The following is a 26,973-nucleotide window of genomic DNA, read 5'->3' on the forward strand; positions in this document are numbered from 1 at the left end:
CCTCTGAAGATGCCAGCCACAGATGCAGGCGAAACGTTAGGAACAAGATCCAACAGACCACACAGCCCAGAAAACCCACCACAACCAGTTGATCAATTATACATAGAATAGACTATACTTAGCATTATACATTACAGAGATATCTTCGGCATTCATATTCAAAAACTCTAAAGACCACATTATACATTTTGCACATACACTGTATCCTCATCACAGAACAATAATCCATGTGGCTATTATTCTACTCTGGGAGTCCACTTTCCTGGGGTCAAAAATGACTTATGCAGGAAATGGAGGGGAAAGCTCTAATACTCTTGTGCCAATGGATCACTGGATTCAACCCACAGTATTCGTGTACTTTTTAAAACCATCAAGTCACAGCTGACCAGTGGTGACAAGAGATCTTCAGAGGTGGTTTGTCATGGCCTGCGTCTATGCTGTGGACATCCTCAGTGGTTTCCCCTCTGAGTACTGACCAGAGCCAACCCTGCTTAACTTACAAGATTTGATGAGATCAGGCTAGCTTGGGCTATCCAGATCGGGGCATTCCTATACCAGCAGGATATAAATGTAATTTAGCTGTTAGTCCTTCTGGCTCAATCAGATGAGGCAGTGGATGTCTGGAGATTGTAATGGACTGTATTATTATCTTCATTAATATGTAGAAGCTAAATCAAGGTTTCTCAAGTGGCATTCGTGTCTCGCAGTGCCTCTTGTCAGCTTTGGTTGGCACCAGATTCACCCTTTCTCAAAAAGAAATGAACCCACCAGTTATTCATGTTCTGGTCACTTCAAGATGACATATATTACTGTAACACACTATACATGTGGCTGCTTTGAAGACTTCTCAGAAACTTCAGTGGATCCAAAATGCTGTGATAGGTACAACACATATCACATCTGTACTCACTGGCATCTAGTAGGTTTCTGGGCATAGTCCAAGATGCTGGTTAAATCATGAAGGACCACCTGTTCCCTTACAGTCCTACCCGCTCCTTATGATCTTCATCACAGGCTTTTCTTTAGATGCAAACTTAATACAGATGGGAAAGTCTCCTACGTACTGGCACTGTAAGGTTCATCTGGTGTCATTCACTTGTCATTTGGGCACCAAGCAAAGATATATTAATTCCAATTAGCTTTCACATAGTGCTTCATTCTTTACTCAGGATTCAACTGAAAAGATTTTTTGCAATTAATATTATTATCAAATATTACATTGTAAATAGATGTATTCAAAATATTGCTATATTTTATTGTATTTTGGTGATGTATTTTTGTAGCTCTGGTGCTGCTTTCAATATGACTTTTAATGGTTCTAGTCCTACTTAATGTATTGTGGGAATAATTCAGGTTTATTGGTTTTTTGTCTTATGGTTATTATCTGCATTTGATATTTTATTGGAAAGAAAGGATATTATTTCAAATAAATGAACAAATAACTGGTGTTAACACTAAAATAATTAAGATTTAGATGCATATGTTTTAATGTTATAGATGAATAAACATTGTCTATAATGATATAAACTTGTATGTCTACATCTATTATTTTAATATATTAGGTTGATGTATACCTTGCCAAGATATTAAAAACTTATACTTCAGGCTGCAACCTTATACATGCTTACTTGTGAGTAAATCTCACTGATCACAGTGGATCTTGCTTCTGAGTAACTATGCACAGGAATAAATTGCAAATATACTTATGTAGAAGCAAATGACATTGAAATCAATGAACCATACTTCCAAGTAGATATACATGTTAAACAGGTAACATAAAGTCAATACAGCAAGGGGAAACTAAGGATGACGTTTGACCAAAAAAACACACACAAATTTTCCTTGAAACTTTTACTTCACTTTTATAACTGTAGCAGTAAAAGACACTCAATAAAAGATGGGATCTGGAAATAAAGGTATGATTCTGTGCCTTTTTCCTTACAAAGAAGTGTGATCCAGTTCCATTTGATAAGTGACTAGCTTCCCCTTTTGAGGGGGGTTAGCCCTTCATAACCGCCACACCCCAATGAATGTTTAACTACTTAATGTAGATTAATTACCCAGGCCCTGACTATACTGTAAACATCCCATCCAATTAACATGCAAAACATGTGGTAAAAGACTAAATTTTCATTCCCATATATCCTGCTGTGGGAACTAATAATTAGGCTTGCCAGCTTCCAAGTGGGGCCTGGGGATATCCTGGAATTCCAACTGATCTCCAGATAACAGTGATCTGTTTCCCTGGAGAAAATGGCAGCTTCAGAAGGTGGACTTTATAGCTTTATACCTCAGCTGAAATCCCTCCTCTCCCCAAACTCCATCCTCCGCAGATTCCTTTCCATCCCAAGCCTCCAGGAATTTCAGATCCTGAAACTGGCAACCCTTATTTATTATCCGTATGGAAGAGAGACGGTAGTGTTTAAAGTTTAACTAAACCACAGAGGGAAGAAAATAACCACCCCCGATGTTGGATTCGTAGCGCTTGGTTTCATTTACACAACGATTAACAGAGATCGCAGTTTCAACAATAAAAGTCTTTTTTTAAGAGAAGAAACCAACAGTCATGTATCACTTATCAACACTCTTCCGACAGGAAAAGGCCATTTAGATGGACTTTGAGTCCACTACTTAAGCAACCCGCCTGAGCTCTGGTTCCTTGACGGGGCTGATTTACCAGTGTGGGGGTCAGTTCCCAATCAACAGGTCCCCCGCGTAGTGCAAGTGAAGGAAACGGAGGCAAAGCCAGAGATTAGAGGCAAGAAGAGGCAAGCGAAGCGCTGGAAAGCGTCAGCTGGCCGCCCTGGCCTGCTCACCTTGGGAACCCCGCACAACATCCGGCCAAGCTGTTTCCCCTCCTGCCGAGAGCCGCCAGGTGCGCGGCGTCAAGCAGCCCGGGGCGCACTTTCGAAGCCTCCTTGCGCACCCGCGCGCGCGCCCCAGCGCAGCTCCAGCACGCCGAAGCGCTCAAGGGCCGCCTGCGCTCTCCCTGTCGCTCGCAAGCCCAGCGGGGGCTGCTTCCCTAGCGCGGCGGGGTGGGGTGGGGGGGGCGGCTGAAGCTGCCGGCGGCGGGAAGAGAAACGCAAACACCTTGAGGCGAGACGACGCCGAGAAGGAGGAGGAGGAGTTGGAGGAACAGGATGAGTCGGAGGAGGAGCGAAATGCCTCCGGCGCTGCCACGAAGAGGAATGAGGAGCGGGTCATTTGGCAGCGGCTTAGCCGCGACTCCCGGGCAGGCGGGAAAGGACCCCGGCTGTACCGGCGCTCCCCCCCCCGCCCGCCCGCCCGCCCGCAATGGCGCTCCAGAGCAACGCGAAAGCGGGAGTCCGTTTCTAGTGCCCACAAAGCAGATTAGCTAGCCAGGTGGGGTGACGCCGGCTCGGTTGGTGGATTTGGACCGGGAAGACCGGCGGCGGCGCTCACTTCTTCGCCGGGCTGGCCGGGTCACCTTGGGCAAGCCTCTGTTTCTTCGCCTAGCCTAGCCTCCTTCACGGGGTCGTTGTGAGGGTAAAAGAGGGTAAAAGAGTCAGGCGGGAGTCAGGCCCCGAGTTTCTTGGAGGAAAAGAAGGCTGATGTTGGTAGCTTTTCATTCATACGGCGAAAGAAAGCCTCATAGAGCAGCAACTCTTTCCAAATAGAATACTACATTCTAGAATACTAATTGCGACAATCCTAAATTCTACTGTAGAATAGAATACTAAATGCTAGAGTAGAATAAGGGCCTTTCCTGAGTTGAGTTTGGATTCTCGTTTTCAATTCGAAGCACTGGAAATCCCAGCAAAGTCTTTCCCACACTTTCACGGCATCAAACATGTCAGTTTTTAATTTTCCTAACCAAGGACCAACAAATGCCTTAAAGCGGATGCCACAATAAATATTTCTGTAAAACACCTTTTCTAACAAAGGCTCATTCCGCACATGCAGAATAATGCACTTTCAAACTGCTTTCAGTGCTCTTTGAAGCTGTGCGGAATGGCAAAATCCACTTGCAAACAGTTGTGAAAGTGGTTTGAAAATGCATTATTTTGCATGTGCGGAAGGGGCCAAAGCTTCCGAACATTGCTCCTTGCTCTCCACTGACCATGCGTTTGTGGCTGAAGGGTATGCTCCCAGAGGTGAAAGAAAACCACCCACAAACATAGTCGCCTCTAGACACCAAACACACAAAAAATGCATTTGCGCACAACTCACACACACTGCACTTTCTTTGGGGAAGTTCCCATGTTTGTACCATGGAATTCCATGCATCCATGTTATTCCAGAGAACAGGGCCCACATGATCCACCATTTCTGTTACCTAAATTAGAGGGGTCCGTCTGTCCCCTTTTAGGTTGGAGAAGTAGCAAGGGACAGACCTTGCACTGGGAGAGGACAGGCCACTTGATCTCTACCAATTTATTCCAGGGGTTTTCCCCTTAGAACTCTGCAGAAAACCAGAATTTTAGTGAACACTTAACTGGCTCCTTGCTCTCATTTCAGCCTGCTGCTCACTAGTTAATATCTTTGGCCAAGGTCCTCCTTTGTGTGCCTGTCCCCAAAGATGCAACACAGACCTGTTAGGGACACAGTGTTCTCCATGTTGATACCTCATCTCCAAAAAACTCATTCCCTAGGTGCTAAAAGGAAACTTTTTATTCAGCTTTGGGATACTGGCTTTTCTAGTATATAAAAGGATGGTGCTGATAGATTTAATGTATAGTATGCTTGGTTTTATATGGTATTAACGGTTATTCGTAGAAACTGCCTCAAAAAGTTTTGACTGAGCGAATACTGAGGTGAACAGTAAGCAACAACAGTTATGGTCTGGAAGAATAATTGAGTCATGGCGAGGAAGGATACTGTAGGGTTTGGGGCAATTAAAAACACTCAGCTTATGTGCCAGAATGCCTGTATGAGGACATGCCAGGCTGTCTCCATTCCGTGGGCATCTTGCTAACAGGGCTGAAAAAAGGCAGGAAGGAAGCAGAAACTTGTGATAAATGTATGGTGGATAAGGCAGCAGAAAGAAATAAGGGTTCCAATGGATGAGTGGAAGAACAATGGTCCAAGGGGAAAGAAAAGAGAAAATGAACTAATAGTTGGTGGTACTCAGCTATACACCCATCTATTGCTTACCTTTATGGCTAAAGCTCCACATTCTTAATATTTGCGGGTATCTTGTTAGTTAGTTACATTATTATATATAAAAAATTAAAAGTTTATCATTGTTTAATGCAGCTTTGCCCTCCATGGATTCTGAGTTGTCAGGAGACAGGTAGATTTATAAATACTTTAAATAAATCTCTGAAAGGCAGGCAAAACAGGATGAATTAATTCACAGTTGTTCCTTATTTTCTAGGGAAAATATATCATGTTTGCTTGGTGCAACAAAAATATATATCTAATTACAGAAGTTTGCATCTATTTCTTTTAAGTGAGATCTGGAAGTGTAAAGTGAAAAATGTGAATTATTCTTTGCAGTCTCTGATTTGGAAATTATAATTAGGAGAATACGAAAGCATCTACTTTGTGTGGGTGACCAATCCTAGTATGTTTTAAGTACCCATTTCATTGGTCTGTACTGTTTTTAAAAGTTGTTTTTTAGTCTTTTATTTTTTCCTGCCTTGAGAAGCCTAATTTGGCAGAAAGTTGGCATGTAAATCTATTTAGGACTACTCCCCATGTACAGTTATCCCTTCTAAATATCTCCACTGATATACCCATTGCAAACATAATCAGTGTCATGACCAAGTTAGACAAAATTGTTTGTTTCAGCCAGTAGACATAACTCCATATAACTATAGATAATAGTTTAAGAGGTTTGCCATTGTCAAAACAAAAGCCAGAAGTTACTGGGTGAGAAACAGCTATATTTTTATTGACAAGAAGGAATATTGCCTTAAATTGTTTAGACTTGTACGACCTCTGATAGGGCCTTCATTAGGCTGTATCAAAATGTCCTTTTCTTTATATGATTTTATGTTAGCAGGTTTTTACAACAAACAAAATAAGGAATACAATGTTTCCTCTTGCCCGGAGCTCACATTTTTTCATGATGGAGCAACATGACATTCTCACTCTTCCAAAGATTGGTCTAGTGTTCTGTCAGGTGAACGGTGGCAGGAACGTTCAGGTGAAGGTGGCCTTATCGTAGAAGTTAAATGATATGAAGCTGTAAGACTGTGGCGGCGAAGTTCTTGGACTGCACGCTCCCTAAAATAACAAAACCACAATTTGTTTAAGATAACTCATAATAAACAGTTAACATTCTAAAGACTTTCTTTAGTCATAGGCAGTCTCATTAAAGACAGATGGGGAGGAAATATTACGTGGGATATGGACTTCATTTGGGATTCAGACTCATGAGAAATTTGAGAATGAGACCCGATTTTCCACACATTTTGTTTTGGAAAAAGCTTAGGAACATGGATGGTAGTCATGGCCAATGTTAAAGCCCATTGATTCATTATGTCATTCAAAGAATAGCAACAAATGACAGTGTTGCTGTCTAGTTTGGCAATACCATACTGTTGACTCCCAATGTACAAAATTCTCTTGAACTTTGTTTCAGAGACTGTGTTGGTCTGCAATAGATCAACTAGATTTGAGTCCAGTAGCAACCCCCAAAATACAACCAACTACAAGTCAAGGCAAAAAACATTAAGACTTCAGAAACAATAGTGTTTTGACCAGTCTTCTGAAAGCCATTGTTGAGAAAGTATGATGAAACTCTCCATGCCAGGGAATTCCACAGTCTCATTAGATGAAAAAGCTCTGTCCTACATATATGCTCTCCTTACTTTAGCTACAGATATATGAAGGCAGAACACCAGAAATAGATTCCAAAGCACAGGCAGGCATAGACAGCCATTCAGGTACCCTGGTCCTAGGGTTTTAAAAGTCAAAACCAGAACTCTGGGTTCAGAAACCAATAGGCTGCTAAAACAGTAGGACCAAACAGTAGGACTGATTTTATTTGGTTCCTAAAGCAAGTTCCAGTTAAAACTCTTGCTACTATGCTTTGAGCCAGATGAAATTTCTTGACATTGGTCAAAGGCAGTCCCAGCATCGATATAGAACTGCAAATAGATTGATCTTCTCCACTTAGTTCCATTATATGCTACCTTGATTCCACTGTAGAATAATTGCTCTAGCTGTATTATCAAACATCTTTGTATTTATTTATTTTATTTATTTGTTCCACTTTTATACCGCCCTCCCCCAAAGGGCTCAGGGCGGTTTACATCACAATATAAACAAGCGGATAACAAAATAGAATACTAAAAATTCATGTCAGTTAAAAGCAGCGCTCTTAATTTATAATCAGTTAAAAAACAGATGGCGTTCAGCCACTAGCTCCCCAACTCCCCTGAGAGGGGAACAGCGGATCTTAGTTGTTAATGGGCACCTATCAGCAGCCGGCCTCCCCAAAAGCCCGGCGGAATAACTCAGTCTTACAGGCCCTGCGGAACTCTTGTAGGTCCCGCAGGGCCCGGACAGCTGGAGGAAGAGCATTCCACCAGGCAGGGGCCAGGGCCGTAAAAGCCCTGGCCCTGGTGGAGGCCAGCCGCATCATAGAGGGGGCGGGGATCTCCAGTAGATTGGCCTCTGCCGAACGCAGAGACCGACGCGGGACATATGGGGCCAGACGGTCCCTGAGGTACGAGGGTCCCAGACCGCGTAAGGCCTTAAAGGTTAACACCAATACCTTGAAGACGATTCGGAATTCAACTGGGAGCCAGTGCAGGCGGTGCAACACGGGCGTGATGTGATCTCTAAAGGCACCACCCGTGAGCAGTCGAGCCGCCGCATGCTGGACCAGTTTCAATTTCCGGATCAGCCTCAAGGGTAGGCCCGCGTAGAGCGAGTTGCAATAGTCTAATCTGGAGGTGACCATTGCATGAATCACTGTGGCCAGATCCGCCTGGGAGAGGAAGGGGGCCAGCCGCCGGGCCTGGCGAAGATGGAAAAACGCAACCCGGGTTACATGGGCCACCTGGGTCTCCATAGAGAGAGACGAATCCAGGTGGACCCCCAGGCTGCGAACTGAGGGGGCCGGTGCCAATGAGACCCCCTCCCACACCGGCGGCTGGAAACCCTCCGCCCCCCCCCTGCGACCTAGCCAAAGGATTTCCGTCTTTGCTGGATTCAGTTTTAACCTGCTCTGCGTCAACCAACCAGCAACCGCCTCCAGACAATGCTGTAGAGCTGCAGGGGCGGTGCCTGCTCCCCCCTCCATCGACAGAATGAGCTGGGTATCATCAGCATACTGATGGCACTCCAGCCCAAAGCTCCGTACCAGCTGAGCAAGGGGTCGCATATAGATGTTAAATAGCAGCGGGGACAATAGCGCTCCCTGAGGCACGCCGCAATGAAGCGGGCACCTCCGGGAAGCTCGGTCCCCACACCACACTTGCTGACTCCGGTCCCGGAGAAACGAGGCAATCCATTGAAGGACAGTACCCCGCATCCCGGAGACGGCCAGGCGGTGGGTCAAAAGATCGTGGTCAACCACATCAAACGCTGCGGTGAGATCTAACAACACCAGCAGCGCCGATCCGCCTCGGTCAAGCTGCATACGGAGCGTATCTGTGACGGCGACGAGAACAGTCTCCGTCCCATGCCCAGCACAGAAGCCGGACTGGAAGGGATCAAAGGCCGATGCGTCCTCCAGAAAACCCTGAAGCTGCTCCAACACCACTCTCTCAATTACCTTCCCCAGAAACGAAAGATTCGAAACGGGGCGGTAATTGGCCGGATCACTAGGATCTAACGACGGTCTTTTTAAGAGTGGGCGGACCACTGCCTCCTTCAACCCACCCGGACAAACTCCTTGCTCAAGGAGACAGATTGTAGACAGATATAATTGTATGTTATTTAATTAGAAGTACTGTTTTAAAAAATGGATAATGAACACAACTTGCCTTTCAAAGCGTTCTGTGCTCAGCTGTCGTTTGGTGATATCTAATTCAGATTCTAGCTGAGTTACTGTATTTCTGAGTTGTGAAAATTCTCGACGATGGGAAGCACTATGGAATACATAAAATCACTGTTGGACTTGACAGAATGTTGTAACTATTTAAATATAGTAAAATAAACTGAGCCCCTAGGGGGAGGGCGGTATATAATTTGAATAAATAAATAAATAAACAGTAAGATTAGCTAATTAAGATCAGCCCCAGTATATTTGACATAAGAAGTGGTAGGAAAAATTCAGAACACAGAAGACTGCCCCCAAATTTTGGAACACATTCAATGCTTAATTTTCAAAATAATTTTGAACGTGTTTGCTGCATACAAATAGAGACCTTAGGACAGATCCTACCTTCCATCCAAAAGTAGACACACCATTTCACAGACAGAAGGAAATGTATCTTCCATTGTTTTGTCTAAATCCAAAACATCCGAAGGAAGTACATTGGCACACCTTAGATATTTGTAGGGCACATAAGACATACATTTTGAGGACTGAATCCATGTTCAGAGTACATTGTGCCTCCACTACAACCGTGTTTCTTAAGAATACCTCTGTGGTGGAGATTTGTAGGGCAGCAACCTGGTCCTCCATGTCCACATTTGTTAGATACTATAAGATTGACAAATATTATTTAGCAGGTGCTTCCTATGGCAGGAAAATCCTGCAACATATTCTCCAGCTAGAAAACAATACGCCCACCCACTCTGAGGGACACTGCTAGGGGAGGTCCCAAATGTTCGATGGTTCAGAGAGAGAATGACAGTTGGTGATAGGTCCTTCTTCTCTGAGCATAGTAGGACATCTGCACTCCCGTGGTATCATTATTTCATATTCAGTTATCCTGAGCACAGGTTTAGTAGTTGGACTAATATTCTTTGATGTTCTTTAATGTATTTTGTACTCTTGCATTATTCTCCCCTTAATCTTCTTTTGTTTCCCGGGCCCTTCCAGGCACTATGCCAAGTACATATGAAGATTTGTTCTTGTTTACAAGTTTGAATTGGAATGATATAAGTTTTTTTAGGAACTGTGTTTCAGAGTCTCCAGAACTGAGGAGAGCAGTCTGCTGGCAACAGGAAACAGAAATGTGATCCTGCCTCCTGATAGGACAGTGGGAAGCACCCTGATGTCCTACTATGCTCAGATAATAAAACCCTTTCATAGGTAAATACCAACAGACGTTTGACTTTGGTACCACCTTCATCTGTGCCTCCACCAGTTTAGACCCTGCATGTCTCAGCTCACTGCAGCCATAGTGAGCCTCCTGTTAATGCTTAGCTCTAAGGCTAACATGGACAAATCAGACACAAATTCCCCTTCATCTTTGTGTCTGCGGACTCCCAAGAGTTTTGGAGCAGCTGTGTGACTTGCTTTTGCTACTTCATGTTCCATTCCCACACCAGCGTATCTTGAAGTTGACCTGAGGGCAATTTTGAACAGGATGCATCTCTCCATTCTAATGCAGTCTACTGAAACACTGAGGACACTATCCCTTAAGCCTTCTCAGTTGCCTGCCTATAGCAGAGGTTTTAATGCCCATCACTACTGTAAATGCATCTTCAAATCCCATCAATCTGTAGACAGTTCTTGTATCATTTCTGTGTATGTCTAAGCCAAACTTTCTCAAGTAGTTGGCTGCCAGCCATAATAGTACTTTCCCCCATCTCTATAGACACCCCCCCTCCAATTTGCTAATATTACAAAGGCACACCAACAAAAAAACAAATGAATTGCAGGTCAGTTTATCCATTGTTGTTTCTTCTGGTTGTTTACTCACATTTTGTCTTCAGCCAGAGAAAGCTGCTCTTTATAAAGCTGAATCTCAGATTCTTTTTCCTGGTTTATCATCTGAGACTGAAATTCCTTTTCTCGGTTGGATGCTAACAATGTTTCCAGGTTTTTAATTGAAATTCTTTCATTATTGAGTTGTTTTCTAAGGAGATCTTTTTCTGAGCAAGATGACACCCATTGACCCTGAAGCTAAAAGCCAAAAGATAAAACAGTCTACACTATCTCTAATGTGGGTACAGTGAGATTTATCTAATATACATTATATTAGAAAGTGATAAATTAAATTCAATATTGCAGACTTAACATTATCATCCTTCTTCCTGTCCATGTCATTTCTCCAGGTGTCAAAATACCCCTTTTCCCTTGTCTGGAGGCCAAGAACTGTGGTTCCCGTTCTGTTTAGAACATTCACAATCTATATATATAAAAACTAACAGTGTTTTTGTTGATGACAGTATACCTCAGTAACTGCTGGACCAATTCCTCTGAAAATTCCCAGCCATTATAGTCAGCCAGGCGAGAGTGTTTTTAGATGTTCACATACCTGAAATTTCACATCTGGCCCAGGTAAAACGCCTTTTTCCTGGCGCTCCCTGGTGAAGGACATGCAGCTGCCTGTGTGTAACTGTCACCCTTAGAATGTTCATGCTGCTTAGAATGTTCACTCAGGCGGCCAGATATGAGCAGTGAAGCAATTACATAGGCAGTAACTCGAGTGGAAGTGAAGCACATACACACACATACACACGAGGGAGAGGGAAGGGAGGGAGAGGGGGAGGGTGGCATGCAAGAGAGAAGAGGGAGGGAGAGGAAAGGGACAGAGTGGGAGGCATGCAAGGGAAGAGAAGTGAGAGAGAGAGGGCTGGTGAGGGGTGTATTACAAGGGAGGGGGGGCGGGGGGCGCAGCATCTTGATATGCCCCCCCCCCCCTAGGGGAGGGGAAGGGAAGGGGGGGGAGGGGTGGCATGCAAGGGAAGAGAAGTGAGGGAGGGAATAGAGTGAGAATGACATGCAGGGGACGGGAGGGAGGGGCCAGGCACCCTAGATTCCCTGAATACTGCGGTTACAGTTAAGAGAAACCAGGCATGCATTACTCAGGAATAAGCTTGGTACAGCAACTGCTTGACATACTTTGAATAAGCTGCGTTAAGCCCCTCAGAGGGTTTCCTCAGAAGCGGCACCCATTGCCACCAACCAAACTTACTCCCAGGTAAAGGATCATGACCAGCCAGCCTAGATGTGTGGGAGGGGTGCCTTTCCATCCCCCCCCCTAGGAATGCGGGCATACACATCAATGACATCGCACAGTATCAGGCTGCGTGTTTGCATGAGCACGTACTGCTGGCCTCTGCCATTGATTTGCTGCTACTGTTCCTTTTCCATTTCACCACAATAAGTCACAGCAACGCGTGGCTGGGCCACGCTAGTAGTTAATAACTGCACAAAATTTAGCACAATAAATAAATGCAGAGGACATGATACAGCTAAATCATGACTACGAACTTTTTAGAACTCTACTACACAAGCAAAACTCTGTGAGTGTACAGGCTGCCTGTTCTGGTTGCCAGTGCAAGGTGATGTTCTGTGTGTTCAATGAAAAAGTCTTATTCTGCATAGAGTATCCTGACTCATACCAGAAATTCTTTCTACTCTAATCATGTATTAAGTGTGCTTCATGCTTCCACAAAACATTTGTAGTTTTTTTCACTATAATAAACTGGCTATAAATCTTATTCTTAATTGAGTAATACAGTTCAGATTTGTTAACAAATTACTATTTTGTGCAGCTCTGGACAAGTATTTACTAGATCAGAAACTGTTGTAGGCCAGATGCACATCATAACGTACCCTCCCCACCAAAGTGGACTCTGAAATAGTTAGAAAGTACCATTAGAGGTACAGAAGTTAACAGTCATGCTTTAATGTCCCACTGAATGCTCTGCCATGTATTGTATTCATGTTAAATACCCTAGCTATTCAAATTGTTTTAAAATATGTTATCATTGGTTCCCCCTTGGGTAGATCAGAGCAACCATTAAGTATTTCTAAAAGCTATCACATAAGACTCTCTCTTGCTAAGTTCAAAGGGACTAAAGAATACTTAATCTGAACCATGCTCACTTGAACATGGACTTATTCTTCATTCTGTTTCAACATATGCATATGCATATTATTTCTCATATTCACACGCTACTCATACCTCCTTGCTACTGTTCTACAATTTTATACAAATTTCCTGAATACAGAAAATATTACTACATCAACGAATTTAAGGTTTGTTAAAGTTAATTTTTAATCTTCCCAATGCCTAGATTATATACTTACACGCTCTATTTCCTGTGTTGAAGTGGTTAGTTGGCGAGTTAATAACTCTTTGTTTGTGTCTAATTTAATGCACAGTTCCCGTGTAGATGCCAAATCTGAAAGTAATGCAACTTTCTCCAGCTGGACTTTGTGAAGCTCCTCCTCAATTTTCACAAGAGATTTGCCTAAAGTAGAAATCTGTGACTTGTGGGCTTTTTCTGTTGCTAAATGCTGCCAAAACATTTGTTGATACAGACAATTAATACTACGCATAAATACACAGAATATATTTAGGAAAGAAACATCATTTATACTAAATGGAAAGTAATGTTTCTGAAAATGTGTTGGACTTTTTTTTCTATTGCAGAACATTTAAACAATCATTTAGTAAATTATTTTTAAAAGTCTGTAAGCATGTCCTAAAATAACCAAATGTATCTATTGAGCATAATCCTGTAAAAATCCACATGAATTTCACTGAATTTTAAAGAATAATGATTAGGTAAACTGGAGATGATGTGAACGTTAGGGTTCTATGATAGTAAGAAATTGCTAACATATTTTTTTTCTCGTCAGTCCTTGGTACATTGAGAAACCATCCAGCTTTATATAAAAGTGATAAAACTTCAAATTCTGTGTTTTGGATGTTTTTGTTGACCCTTATTAACTGGTGTTAACAATACAAACACTAACAACACTAGTCAAGGCCAATATATGAACCAACAGTGTTTAACGTTAAAAGAAATCAGACTAATAGATTGAAAAAAAGTAGTAAAGATGCCAGATACAGCTACTCTACTGGAACAACGACTTGGGAGGGCAAGATGTTCTCCTATGCTCAGAGGAGAAGGATCATTCACAGTAAGTATTCAATGGTCATCCTCCCTCTATGCTGGAGGACATCTTCTGGAACCTTTCAGAGCAGTACCACCATGATGGGTCATCATCATGATGTTGCTCACAATCAATGAAGACTGCGGGCAAAGAACCTTACCCCAGAAGACACTCAAAATCGTGACCTTTGGAAGAGATAGTTACAAAACTGACCCTGCACATGCAGGAAACCAGTTCAAAAAGAAGAAGGATCCTCCTCCTGGTGAATGAAGGTTGTCACGGAGGACCATGTTGCTGCTCAACAAATCTTCTTCACAAAAGCATTCTCAGCTAGTGCAGGATGGGTTGCAGTGTTTCAGATGGAGTGTGCCATGATCTCTGTAGGGGACATCAATTTCTGAGACTGATATGCTACTGCAATACAATCTCTTAAACACCTGCGAATAGAGGACAAGATCTTTGCACCTGCATTTGGAAGAGCTAGGGAAATAAACATGGAGTCAGTGTTTCTCAGTTGTTGACTTCTAATAATGTATGTTTTGACAGTTCTAACATCCAAGCAATGTCAGGTCTCTTCCTTGGGATATTTCAGATTAGAGCAAAAAGAAAGCAAGTAGATTTCCTGTTGTCTGTGAAATTTGGTGTTGATCTTTGGACAACATGCAGGGTCAGTTTGCAGAACTAATTTGTCCTTGTGAAAGACACAAAATGTTGGGTCTACCAACAGGAATCCAAATTGCCAACTGCTGACATCACTGTGACTAGGAGGATGGTTTTCATACTCAGGGTTTTCAGTGAATTTCAGTGATTGGATCAAAAGAATGCCTGTCAACTCTGTTAGTACTGCATTTAATTCCCAAGTCAGAAACCTATGTAGTTGGGGGCTTGTAAGATGTCCCTTTGAGGAATCTGCAGCTATGAGGGTGTCTTGATGTCACCCAGCCACCTATCTCTGGCACCACTGTGGTAATAAAATCCACCTGCTTTCTGAGGGAAGCAGTTCAAAGACCTACTTCTATGCCATCCTGCAGAAATTCAAGAATGTCATTAATCTCTGGATGAAGAGGATCCACTCCTTTTTTCCTACTCCACGTAACAAATACCTTCCATGATAAATTATAGATTTATTTGTGTACTGCTTTCTGAATGCTAAGATGGTGTGAGTGACCTCCTTGCTGCTTCCTAGCTTGGAGAATAGAATCCGCTCAATCTCCAGATGGTCAGTTGTCACCTGTCTGGTTCTTGGTGACAAACTGGCCCCTGTTGAAGTAAGCCCTTGTGAATTTGGAGTTTGAACAGAGCTTGCATGGACATCTGCTGCAGAGTTGAGTACTAAGGCCTCTGAGGACAGAAGGGAGCTATCACAATCACCTCCAGTTGCTGCTCTTGGATCTTTCTCAGCATCTTGGGGATTATTGGAACTGGAGGAAATACATACAGTAGACCAGGAGGCCAACTGGATGTCAGAGTGTCTGTTGGTAAAATCAACTGAAGAACCTTCACAGCAAACAGATCCACTATTAGAGTTTCATGTGTCTGGAGATTAGTTGGAAGACTGCCTTTTTAAGGCTCCATTCCTTTTCTTGAATCTGTGGCTGACTGAGCTAGTCAGCTTACACATTTGTTGACCCTTATGAACAAAAAGATGACCTGGAGCCCACTTGTTCACGTAGGTCTTTGTCACCACCACCTGCTCCAATAAAGCTGATACTGAGGCCATTCTAGGGTCGTGCTCGCCCAGGCAGTATTTAAAGCAGCTCCAGGCACTAAAGGTGCCTCCAGGTCCTCTGAGAGGGAACCATCAGCCATGTGGTCCTGAATGTCTGCTCGGACTCCCTCATGGGAAGCCATGCAAGCTTGTTGACAGGTTGTGAGCAAGCATAAGCTCTTTCCCTTGTTGATCACTGTACACATCAGAAAGTGGGGAGGGTGAAGGGTGGGGAGGCAGGTAAAAACAGAAGATGAAGGAGTAGAATAATAAATAAAATAGAACAATCACAGGCACTGAGTTACGACCACTTTCCCCTGAGGCAGGAAAAGAATTGGAAAAATGGGTGAGTCCCATAGGGAATAGGAAGTCTGTTCCTGCCTCCCTGACTGAATGGGGAATCAGGTAGATGATGTCCTTTGGCTCAGAGGGAGAACTTAGCATCATTTACTCAGCATCATTTACACTTAAGAGGGTACTTAAGATTCAAAAGGAATTTATCACATGAGAGAAAACTCAACAAGTCGTTAATATGTGGAATTCACTGAGTGAAGATGAGTGGATTCACTGAGTATGTGGATTCACTGAGTGAAGATGTAGTAACAGTCATAAGCAAAGTGGATGGGCCAAATTAATGGAAGATAGATCTATTGGTATCTACTAACTATGGTAACTAAAGGGAACTTCCAATGTCAAAGGCAGAAAACCTTTGAATGTCCATGCTTGGAAGAAAGATTGGAGGAAACCTTGGTCTTTCTGCCCAAGAGACAGGATGCTGGACAGGATAGACCAGGGGTCTGCAACCTGAAGCTCTCTAGATGTTAATGGACTACAAATCCCAATTGGCCATGCTGGCAGGGGCTGATGGGAATTGTAGTCCATGAACATCTGGAGAGCCACAGGTTGCAGACCCCTGGGAAAGACAAATGGTCTGATCCTGCAGGGCTCTTCTGATGGTATAATATTCAGAGAATGAAGTTTAGACTACAATTAATTCATGGAACTATTCTTGTGGAACTATTAAACATTCTGAAGATCAGTCACAACTGGCTTCAAGCCTGTCTTTGTTAGTTATTGCAATCAGTGGATAGAATGGGAACCACAATGAACCTCTCGGCTTTCCAAGGAAGGAAGCATCAATAGCGGTGGTGACCTAAGTCCAAAGGGGACACATATAAAGAGATTGTTATCATCTGAATACCAAGTTAGCTATCATATGATGTATCTCAGAATAGAAAATTTAGTATTCTGTGAGCAGGCAGAAGAGTCATATTTTCTCAAAAGTCCATTTGGTAAAGGGCATATTTTTAAACACATACAAAGTGATAGCAGTGGAAGCCTTTCACCCATGCAATATGAAAAAATCAGAATGGACTGAAATTTAAGTCTTATTAGATGCTTCACCAAAACCTTTATTCATGATGATTTCTTTAATTCCATTCCTAAACTCTCATAGATTTCTAGAATAAGGCTAATGTGTGTCTGTAACAACTCATTTGACAATTTTTTGTTGTTGGCTTTTATAGCCTGCTTTTCTCTACCATAAGGTATCTCGAAGAAGGTTACAATCACTGTCCCTTCCCCCTACAACAGGCACCTTGTGAAGTAGGCGGGGCTGAGAGAATTCTGGGAGAAATGTGATGAAGCAATGAGCCAATCATCCAAATAGGGTGGTGAGATTCAGCATTTTAACAACTTCGGCAGTTGTTAAAATGGTGCTTGTAAACAACCAGTTAAATTATTTGAATCCCACCACCAGAACCAGTTGTTAAATTATTTGAATCCCACCACTGGATATATGCAACAACCCAGGGATCTCAGATAAGCAACCGACACTGCCACACATTTGGTGAATACCCTTGGAGAACAGGCCAATACAAAAGTGTACCTATTGTGCTACCTGCAGTGCTGCACCACTGTGCTTAAAACATAATCTGGGTGTATAGCCACATGACAATAAGAATCCCAAAAGTCTACAACAATAAACCTATTTATCTTCAAGAACTGTAAAAAAGGCAGAAAGGACAGCATTCTGAACTTTTTAGCCTAGAAAAATAAATTAAGGTATCAAAAAAAAGTGTAAAACTGCCATTCTTTTAGGGAACAAGAGAAAAGTATGAATTAACCCCAAACTACAGTTATCATCAGGTAACCTCTGTACCACCCCCTCTCTAGAAGGATTTTTAATTCCAGGCCTACCTAAGGAACGAGTTTTCTACTGCTTGATCCTTTCAGAAATTCTAATCTGTAGCTGTATTGAACTATGGACAAAACCCAAGGATTGGAGGTGATAATTCAGCACTTGTCAACAAATAGGGACAACCTGTCCATACTAGTCAAGATGACCATTTTTGGTCCTGCTTAAGTTCTTCTGCTCACTTCTGCTCAATTTGATTGATTGATTGATTGATTGATTGATGGATGGATGGTGGACCTGTCAGGGCCTGTGCGATGGGTTTTATAAGAGTTGATTTTGGAACCGACTGATGCTTCTCCCAGTGTTTTTCCTTCACTTCTGCAGGAGGCAATTTGGAAGAGCATTACGTTGGAAACCAGTCTGGTGATCGAGAGTGACAGTGGGTCACATCTGTTTTTGGAACCAACAGGACTGGGGCAACCAAGGGCGTGACTGATGACTGGTCAATCCTTGCTGGAGATTTGGCCAGTAAGTCCAGGGAGCACTCCACCAGGGCAGATGGTTTGCTGCTGGGATCTTAAAGCAAGGTAACACTTTCTTCCATAAACTAGCCTTCAAAGATTCAGCACAAGACAAGTGAGCTTTCAGGGTAAACAGAAGGCAAAAGTTACACAATGTCATAATGTGACCCTTGCCTAAACACAAAAGATACAGGAAATGTTCATCAGACCTTGCTATCTTTATGCTGCCCTTGGTACATTTTTTTAAGTGCCTTCTGCAACATAATATTGATGAGAAAGGCCAAGGAAGAGAAAGAGACTCACTGAAGAACGAAGAAACAGAACCTGGAAGTCTGACCTCTCACCGTGGTGGCAAAGAACGAACTGAGGGGAAAAGGTGCCTCCCCTCGGAGCATGTGACTGTTTGATTAAGAAAATGGCCACTAGCATGCTTCAAAGGGGAGGAACTCCCTGGAGTGTTTCTAACGTCCCAGAAAATGCTGGGAAGTCCTCCAATGGCTGATTTAAACACACAGTCCCAAAGTGGAACTGCTCAGAAGACCAAAGATGAACAAGTCTTTACTCAAAAATCAGATTTTAGATATAAATATACACACATATCCATTATGCCTGTGTTATATTAAATATTGTTGCTTTGAGAAAAACAGATTATCAACTCTGATTTAAAGGAACTTTATTCTTCAGATTTGTAGCTTTCTTCCATCTACTGTTTTATGACACTTGCCAACAACAACCAATCATCATCAGGAGGTATATTCATTTCCCACGAACATCCTTTCAAAAAGCACTGAATGAACCACTGATACAGGCGTCAGAAGAACATTCAAACTAATCTCATTGGAAGTGAAGGACAAAGGGGAAAAACCTCTCAAAGATAAATAAAAGACAAAGGCAGTTGCCCAACTACCAAATAAAAGAAATCAATTGTAAGAAAAATTGAATGATGAGGCTTTTCAAACTCACTTGTCCAATCTCTGTTTCAAGTGACTCAGTTTGTTCTTTCAGCCTGTGGCTCTCAGATTCTACACTGAGACGTTCTAGTCGGGCAGAGTTACAATGTGCTTCTATTTGATGGAACTTTGATTCCCATTTTTTTATCCTTTCATTAGCCCTACGGTAGTACTCCAACAATTCTTGATTATCTTTCTCCTAAAAAAGTGTACAGTATAACAAGTGATGTAGGGCAGGCATGCTTGCAAACATATGCACAATGACCTAATTTCTGCAACCCTTCCATACCTTTTCTGAATGGAAGATAACAGGAAACATACACATCACATATTATGCTATACACACATTGATGAGAGTGAACATAAACATATTACTCTACTCTATATACTATTTCTGGGAAGTAAACATATGAATGTGGTCATGGGCAACTATATTAATTTCAATCTAAATGTAGTAGAGTCCATATGGTATATCTTCGTGCCGGCTGCTTATTTCTCATTCCTAGATATTAACAACTATAGTTTACTTTAGCGGTATAGAAATTTAATGAAATGAAATTTAAAAATTACCAACAGCAATACAGGAGAGTAGGTATAGAAAGATCCCTAGATCAGAGAGGTTGCGTCCATGCCAGTTTAAGGCAAGTGGAAACACTGGAACATGCCATATTTCACTGCCCATTCTATGAAGTCACTCAGCTCAAGCTCATTCATCCACAGATTTAATTCAACATGTCAGAAGCTCTTGTCTGATAAAACTGCCCCAGATCTCTATGCAAATTGTGAAATGTTGTGCATGTATGTACAAAGGTATCCAAACAAATGTCAAATGGACATATGATATTTTATAAAATTTAATTATCTTTCTTTTAGATTTTTTATTTTATACTGAACGCATTATGGACAATCTACATATAGATTCAAAACTTTTGAGATTTTAAATGTAATAACTTCATATGTCTGGTCAATGAATGTATAATAAACATCCATGGTATGGAGTACATGGTTGTGTTATACTTATATGTAAATATTAATAAATTTTTTAAATAATGAATGTATAATAAACTAAACTAGTAGAGTCTATGCTGTGTCTGAGCACATTCCATCATAGTTTAGAGTGCATCTATTAATTTTTGTAAAGATCCATAAGAAACAGAAGAAGTGAACCACTACAGATAATAAAAATGTGATGCACAAATAATATTACTAATGATGCAAATATATAATCGCTAGAAGCTTTCAAATGGATAGCTGAAGCTTTGGATTGAAATTGCTTCTTATGCCCTTCCTTATCTTGGGGCACGAACATTGTCCCTGACTTGCTGTTAGCCAGGATGGCTTTAACCACCAAGAAGTTTGGAGAACAGTAGTAGCCGAACTACTCTGCTTGAGTCTGCACAATCTTTTATATGTTCTCTATCCTCCTGGTAGAAGACAGTCTTGATACCAGCTATGACCAGATCTTGGTGGCAATGTTCATTATGCTCTAATGGTAACTTTACTTGGAACGAGTCCTCAATGCTGATGATGTCCATTACCAGATCTGCCAACTTCAGAGTTGAGCAGATATACACAATTTTAAGGGCTTTAGCTATCCGGATCAGCTGATCCATGTACTTTTGGTGATCCTCCAAAGACTCAACTGGCTGGTGAGCATCTTCCATGTGAGTCATCCAAAACAGTGAGTGACTTCCTCTCAGACACTCCATCAGAGTTGGCACAACCATCAGTGTCCAAGAAAATGTGTGCCTAGGGCAGAGCAGACAGAGTTGACCACTGGGATGGCAGGCTGGAGTGACTCCTGTCACCCCTCCAGGTCTCTGGCAGAGGTTTTTTCTCCTGCGCTGCTTGAACATGTTTTGTAGCTGCTCCCGTGAAGGCCATTGCATCATCATGGCTCATGGAAAGGTATTGACCAAGTTCCCATCACTGGCTGCTGAAAAGGGGGCATGTTAAGGATTGCTGTGGCAGCAGTGAAGGACCCATCACCTCCATAACATCATCATTAGAAGAAGACAAGTGAATATATCTTCCAACAACTAGGATGGACTATGTGGTCTGTTCATCATTATCTCCTTCATGGGGGGAGGCAGGTTGCTCTGATACCAAAGAGGAGCATTGATGGTGTTTTACAGGTGAATGCCTCCTTTGAGGGTCCTTCTGGGGTTCCCCTTTAGCCACAGACGGAAAGCAGAGACAGTGGGTTGGAGAGGAGGATTGCCATTGAGGAGAGAGCGACTTTGACTGTCTCAGAGGCAGGAGAGTCGCAGGAGCGGTGACAGAGTCCAACCTATGTCCAGGCGAAGGTAGCCCTTTTACAGGCAGTAAACCTCTGAACACCAGTGCCGGAAGGCAACATCAGAGAAAGGCCTTGGCCACTATGACCTTTGTTAGACATCCACAGGAACTGGTTTGCCACTGTATAAGACAGAATGATGGACTAGATGGATCACTGGTCTGATCCAGTAGAGCTCTTCTTGTGTTCTTCGATATTTTCTTGTACTTCCCTCCCCCCCAAACATGCGTTCCCACATCTCCTGAACTTTTCATTTCAAAAATATTGAGAATTTTCAAAGTGCATATATTTATATTGCACTTACTTTACACATAAAGAACCAAAATACTTTGCTCACTTCCTCCATGGGCGGAAAGCAGTATGGAATTTTAAAACCACTATTTGTTAGAACTATATCTTATTTGTTAGTTTAGGCATCCATCTACAATAGCAATTTTGAAAAACTGTCCCTAACTAAATACCATCAAGATAGATCTGGAGCTAGTTATCTCCCTTCCCCTTCCAAAGCAAGCACTACACTCTACAAATTTCCATATTATTATAAGCTGTCTTGAGCCATGAAGAAAGGCAGGATATATATATATTTTTAATAAATAATGTACTCGGTAAAAACCGGAAACAAAATACGTAACATTCTATTATGGTAGAATTACATGTTATCTTAGTATATTTTCATTCTTGTTTGCTCAGATAATACATATTTTCATTCTTGTTTGCTCAGATAAGGAGGGGTTTGAGCGGGACACATATACAGGAGAATCAGTGATCAGACGGAAGAAGTGCTCATGTTTGCCAATTCTCCCCCTGTATTGTACCCCTGTCTATCATAGTAACACCATTATCAAATTTGCCGATGACACAACAGTGGTGGGGCTCATCTCTGGAGGGGATGAGTCTGCCTATCGAAGTGAGGTGGACCGATTGCTCTCATGGTGCAGGGAAAATAACCTGGTTCTTAATACTAACAAGACAAAGGAGCTTATAGTGGACTATAGAAGGAATAGCTTACAAATTCAGCCCTTGACTATAAATGGAAATCAAGTAGAGCGGGTGGCTAGTTTTAAATTTCTGGGTGTTATGATTAAAGAGGGACTTTGACCTGGGCTGCCCTTGTGATTCAGACTGCCGCGGTGATTAAGAAGGCCCAGCAAAGACTGTACTATCTGAGACTTCTAAGGAAACAACAACTGAATGGAAAACTCCTGGTGTCCTTTTACCGCTGTGCTATAGAGAGTGTCTTAACCTACTGCATCTGTGTATGGTTCTCCAGTTGCACAGTGGCAGATAGGAAGGCGCTCCAAAGGGTACTGCACAGAGGATTATCGGCTGCCCTCTCCCCTCCTTGGAAGAACTCTATAATTCCCGAAGCCTAAAGAAAGCCCAAAATATTCTGAGAGACCCATCTCATCCAGCACACTCTCTTTTTGAACTGTTATCATCTGGCAGACGATACAGGTCTATAAAAACTAGGACAAAGAGGCTTAGAGACAGCTTCTACTCTAGAGCTGTGGCTATGCTGAACTCCATGGCTTCATGCTGATGTGTTTGGGGCTGTGTAGGGATGGGTGGAGGAAGGGGAAAGTGAGGACGGGGTATGAGTCTGAAATTGTGTGCATCGAGGAATGCTGCTGTAAATTTCGTTGTGCGTGCACAATGACAATAAAATGCTTATGCTTATGTATACACCACCCCTAAGACTCTTCCTGCTCCCCCTTAGCCATGTTTACTTTCAGTTAAAGCCTGAGGGAGGAAATGACTTGGATGGACATATTCTGAGCTAAGAAGCCATCATTGGCTCATAATAGGGGAAATAGCAGAGTTTGGGACATCATGCAACAGGGAAAGACTCCTTCAAACCGGCTACTGTTTTAGGGAGCTTTGGGAAGGGGCTTTTTATAGTTGCAGCTTTTCAATACATATATTTACGTTAGAATTAAGTACGTTCTTCAGTCTTGCGAAGTCCGTATGTAAACGGTCAAATTTCGACTTCATATCATCAAGTTCAGTTTGAGAATCAACAAGTTTTTGTTGCAGAATCTGTCAATGGAAAGTGGAAAATTATTTTGTCTACACAGTTGATATTATATTCATGCTTTACTATATTTTAGCAGTAGCTAGCACTTGATATCGCAGCCTTAAAGATTAAAGTTGCATTATCATATTTAAAAAGTGGAATACTAACGTTAAATATGTGGTTTGAAGTTTGGGCATTACCAATATCAAAGAAGTTATATCCATAGAATCACAGCAATTTGGTAAATGAAGAAATACAATGAAGAAAAGATCTAGGAAAGACAAACCAAAAGTAGAAAGACAGGATGACACTTGAAGCAATAGGGTAAGCTCAATGATTCATACAATCATTTGTAGAAGAAATGGCTTCTGAAGAATTTAAATGAATGGAAGTGAGATTGCTTGGAAGGGAGGAATGTTCCACATATAAAGAATGGCAAAACTGAAAAAGTAAGAAAGGAGAATTTGGGAATTAACTTTTTATTCTTCTGTTTCAAAGTGTATACAGTGTTTGTTATTTATTTAGAAGTTTTATCACCTAGTTTTCTATTACAAATAATCCCCAAAGCACTGGAAAATGTGTTTGAAATATTTCAATATGGTTATTTATGGATATATACCTGATTATCTTGCTTATTATCATAAATTTGTTCCTGTAACCGCTCATTCTCCTGAGCTAATGATTCTCTACATCTGCGAGTCTGAGTGAGCTCAGAGTTAGCATCTTCCAACATATTGCGTAGTCTGGTAATATCCTGTTCACATATGTGGAGTGCTTCAGCTGAATGCCTGCACAGCAACAACAAAAAACAACAACCACAAAACCTCACACATAATATGCCATTATGGAAAAATTATTAATCCAAAGCAAGAGAAGCCATTGGTGTTAGGCATATCAAAATAAGAACATAGTAACAATCAAATTAGCAACTATGAACACAGATCGCACATTTATAAAACAGGAAAAAAGAGTCAGCTTCATTTAATAGATCCCAGGGCTGTTACTCAACTCTGCTGATAATCACAAAAGCAAAATAGTGAAACTTAAAGTAGGTTGTATCCAGGGCTGGCTCCCTTCCTTGACTTAGTCCTCCTCCCACTAAGCAAGCCACAAACATCCCAGAGTCCTGAGGACCCTTACCCAGAGAGGAAGGCAGCAGGGAATCCAGGAGCAGTGGCCAGCTTACTAGAGCACTCAGTGACAGACCCCAGCCAATGTTAGAAAGCCCCCGTCAATGTTAGAGCCCCCGTCAATGTTAGAAAGGAGGCTGGGGATCTGGGTGGCCCAGTGGCAGCTTGTAGAGATGGAGGCCAACAGCTGGGAAGGACCAGGGTTAGAAGATGAAGGAGGGAAGCTGTTCTTGATATCTTTAAAGTCCAAGGAGAGTAAAAGACATAGAACCCTGAGAGTGGATGCCCACCCTGCTTTTATCACTTCCAGAAAAAGGCAGGACCAAACCCTGATTGGGGCCAAGGTCCAGGGGTAGGGCTAAAAGTGCTGTATAAGGGAGGCTTCCAAGTCAAGGAGGGGGAGAAAAAGTGGGTGGATCTTACAGGGTCAGAGAGTGGGAGTGGGCAAAGATGGGCTTGAGAGAGAAAGGACTGAGGTGTCTGAACCCCTTTTATGTTTTATTCTGAGGCCAGCAAGGAGATTCAGGGGCATAGCTGCGCCATGCCCCATTGGAGAGTGCAGCTGAGCACTGGCAAGCAGGGCTCACCCCCACCTCCATGTGGAAGTTGGGAATTGGGCCAGCTGGGCTTACTCCACCCCATCTCCATGTGGAGGTCAAGTGTGAGGTCAACCACACCTAATCTTCACGTGGGGATCAGAGCAGGAAGGGCCTGTTTGAGCCTGGCATTATCCAGGCTGCCCCCTTATCTCCATGTGGAGTACAGAATGGCCATCTGCTACTGGCCTCAGCTGGCCCCAGTTGTGAGGGGATGCACAGCAATGAACTCCCCTGGGAAGTGGCATGCGGGGCTCTCGTCCTCTTGTGCCCCCCTCACTACATCAGTGGGGAGACTGGCCCCAAATCATCCAGAACGCCAGGAGGTGGGTGAAGCCTCATAGGCCAGGAATGCGAGGCAGATAAACGTAGAAACATTAATTCTGTTTAGGTTTGATAAAAAGGTACTTCAAATGAATAAACTAAACTTTCTTACTTTGATGAATGTTCCATATCAGAAAGTATGCTCTTCAGATCAAAAATGGTATTTTCCTTGAAAATAAATAGGTACATTCAAATGTTTTTTTCTTGTCTGTTAGTAAAAAGAAATTGAATATAATCTGAAATAGTTTATTCCTGTAGGTAAAAGGTAAAGGTAGCACTGGGTCAATACTGACCCATGGGGTGTTGTCGTATCATGATGTTTACTAGGCAGATTATGTTTATGGGTTAATTTGCCATTGCCTTTATCCCCTGCAAACTGAGTACTCATTTTACTGACTTTGGAAGGATGGAATGCTGAGTCCACCTTGAGCCGGCTACCTGAACTTGACTTCTTCTGGGTTCGAACTCAGGTCATGAGCAGAGCTTTGACTGCAGCTTACCATTCTGTGCCATGGGGCTCCTGCCTGTACCTGGCTTAAAACTTTGCAAAGCATGCTATTATGATTTTAAAAGGTTGTATGGTACTAAAGTTCTTTGTTCTGGGGTCTAACAAAACCTTTAAAACAGACTGGTATTTGTAAGATCAAACTAGTGTGGGTCATACAAGACAGGGCCTCAATTTGCATACATTATATTCCAACTGTAAAAACCATTAAAATTGAGTTCTTTCAGAACTAGCACAATTAGGGTTGCCAACTTCCATACTTTTCAAGGAAATAGGAACTGTAGCTTCTATTCCAGTGGTTCTCAACCTTCCTAATGCCGCAACCCTTTAATACAGTTCCTCATGTTGTGGTGACCCCCCAGCCCTAACATTTATCCGTTTTATAGATGGAGAACACTGATGCAGAAAGTCTTAGGCAACCCCTGTGAAAGGGTCGTTGACCCCCAAAGGGGTCCCGACCCCCAGGTTGAGAACCACTGTTCTATTTCAATATGCTTGTTTGTTTTCAAGAACTGAATTTTGAGTGTCCACCTCTTTTTTTTTGCATTTTGTGTGTCTTTCCAGAGTAATGCGCACAAATATGTTCTACAGAATATTAAAACTACACAAGAATGTACATATCAAAACCTACTTTAATGTCTAAGCTTTCCTCAAGGGCAATAATTTTCTCTGTTCGTTCATCCAAAAGATCCCGAAAAGATTCCTTTTCCGTATCCAGTTCTGCTACTGTTTCATTAAGTGTACAAATTTCTTCTTGTTGAACACCATTTTGTTTAGAAAGGTTTTCTGGAAACATAAAATATACTATAAATTCTTAGCCCATTTAAAATTAATTTTAACAAATAAGTTATGATTAAACATAAGTTTTGTATGTGTGACCAGTTTCATCTACTTTCTGATTCAGGGA

General features: G+C 42.2%; 2 protein-coding genes across 6 annotated transcripts in view; both read right to left on the minus strand.

Annotated features, from left to right (window-relative positions):
- Positions 1-3,096, minus strand: part of CRACDL (CRACD like) — a 73,432-nt gene extending 70,336 nt beyond the window's left edge. Inside the window, exon 1 of the mRNA XM_048494529.1 lies at positions 2,817-3,096. The gene's annotated coding sequence lies outside the window, so the exon portion shown is untranslated. The remainder of the gene's footprint in view (positions 1-2,816) is intronic.
- Positions 3,097-5,828: 2,732 nt separating this feature from the next.
- The window catches only part of TSGA10 (testis specific 10), a 48,956-nt gene continuing 27,811 nt past the window's right edge, over positions 5,829-26,973 (minus strand). For 3 of the 5 annotated variants that reach the window (XM_048495497.1, XM_048495499.1, XM_048495496.1), the window contains 8 exons: positions 26,698-26,852; positions 25,674-25,729; positions 24,131-24,299; positions 23,424-23,534; positions 13,073-13,282; positions 10,734-10,936; positions 8,904-9,008; positions 5,829-6,192 (listed from right to left, as the gene is read on the minus strand). In XM_048495497.1, the coding sequence (XP_048351454.1) occupies positions 6,054-6,192; positions 8,904-9,008; positions 10,734-10,936; positions 13,073-13,282; positions 23,424-23,534; positions 24,131-24,299; positions 25,674-25,729; positions 26,698-26,852 (1,148 nt within the window). In that variant the 3' untranslated portion in view covers positions 5,829-6,053. Of the gene's footprint in view, positions 6,193-8,903; positions 9,009-10,733; positions 10,937-13,072; positions 13,283-19,214; positions 19,401-23,423; positions 23,535-24,130; positions 24,300-25,673; positions 25,730-26,697; positions 26,853-26,973 lie in introns of all 5 variants that reach the window. The other 2 variants (XM_048495500.1, XM_048495498.1) reach the window with 2 other exon arrangements.

This window comes from Sphaerodactylus townsendi, linkage group LG04 (genome assembly GCF_021028975.2).
Source record: "Sphaerodactylus townsendi isolate TG3544 linkage group LG04, MPM_Stown_v2.3, whole genome shotgun sequence".
In the NCBI taxonomy this organism is placed as follows: Eukaryota; Metazoa; Chordata; class Lepidosauria; order Squamata; family Sphaerodactylidae; genus Sphaerodactylus; species Sphaerodactylus townsendi.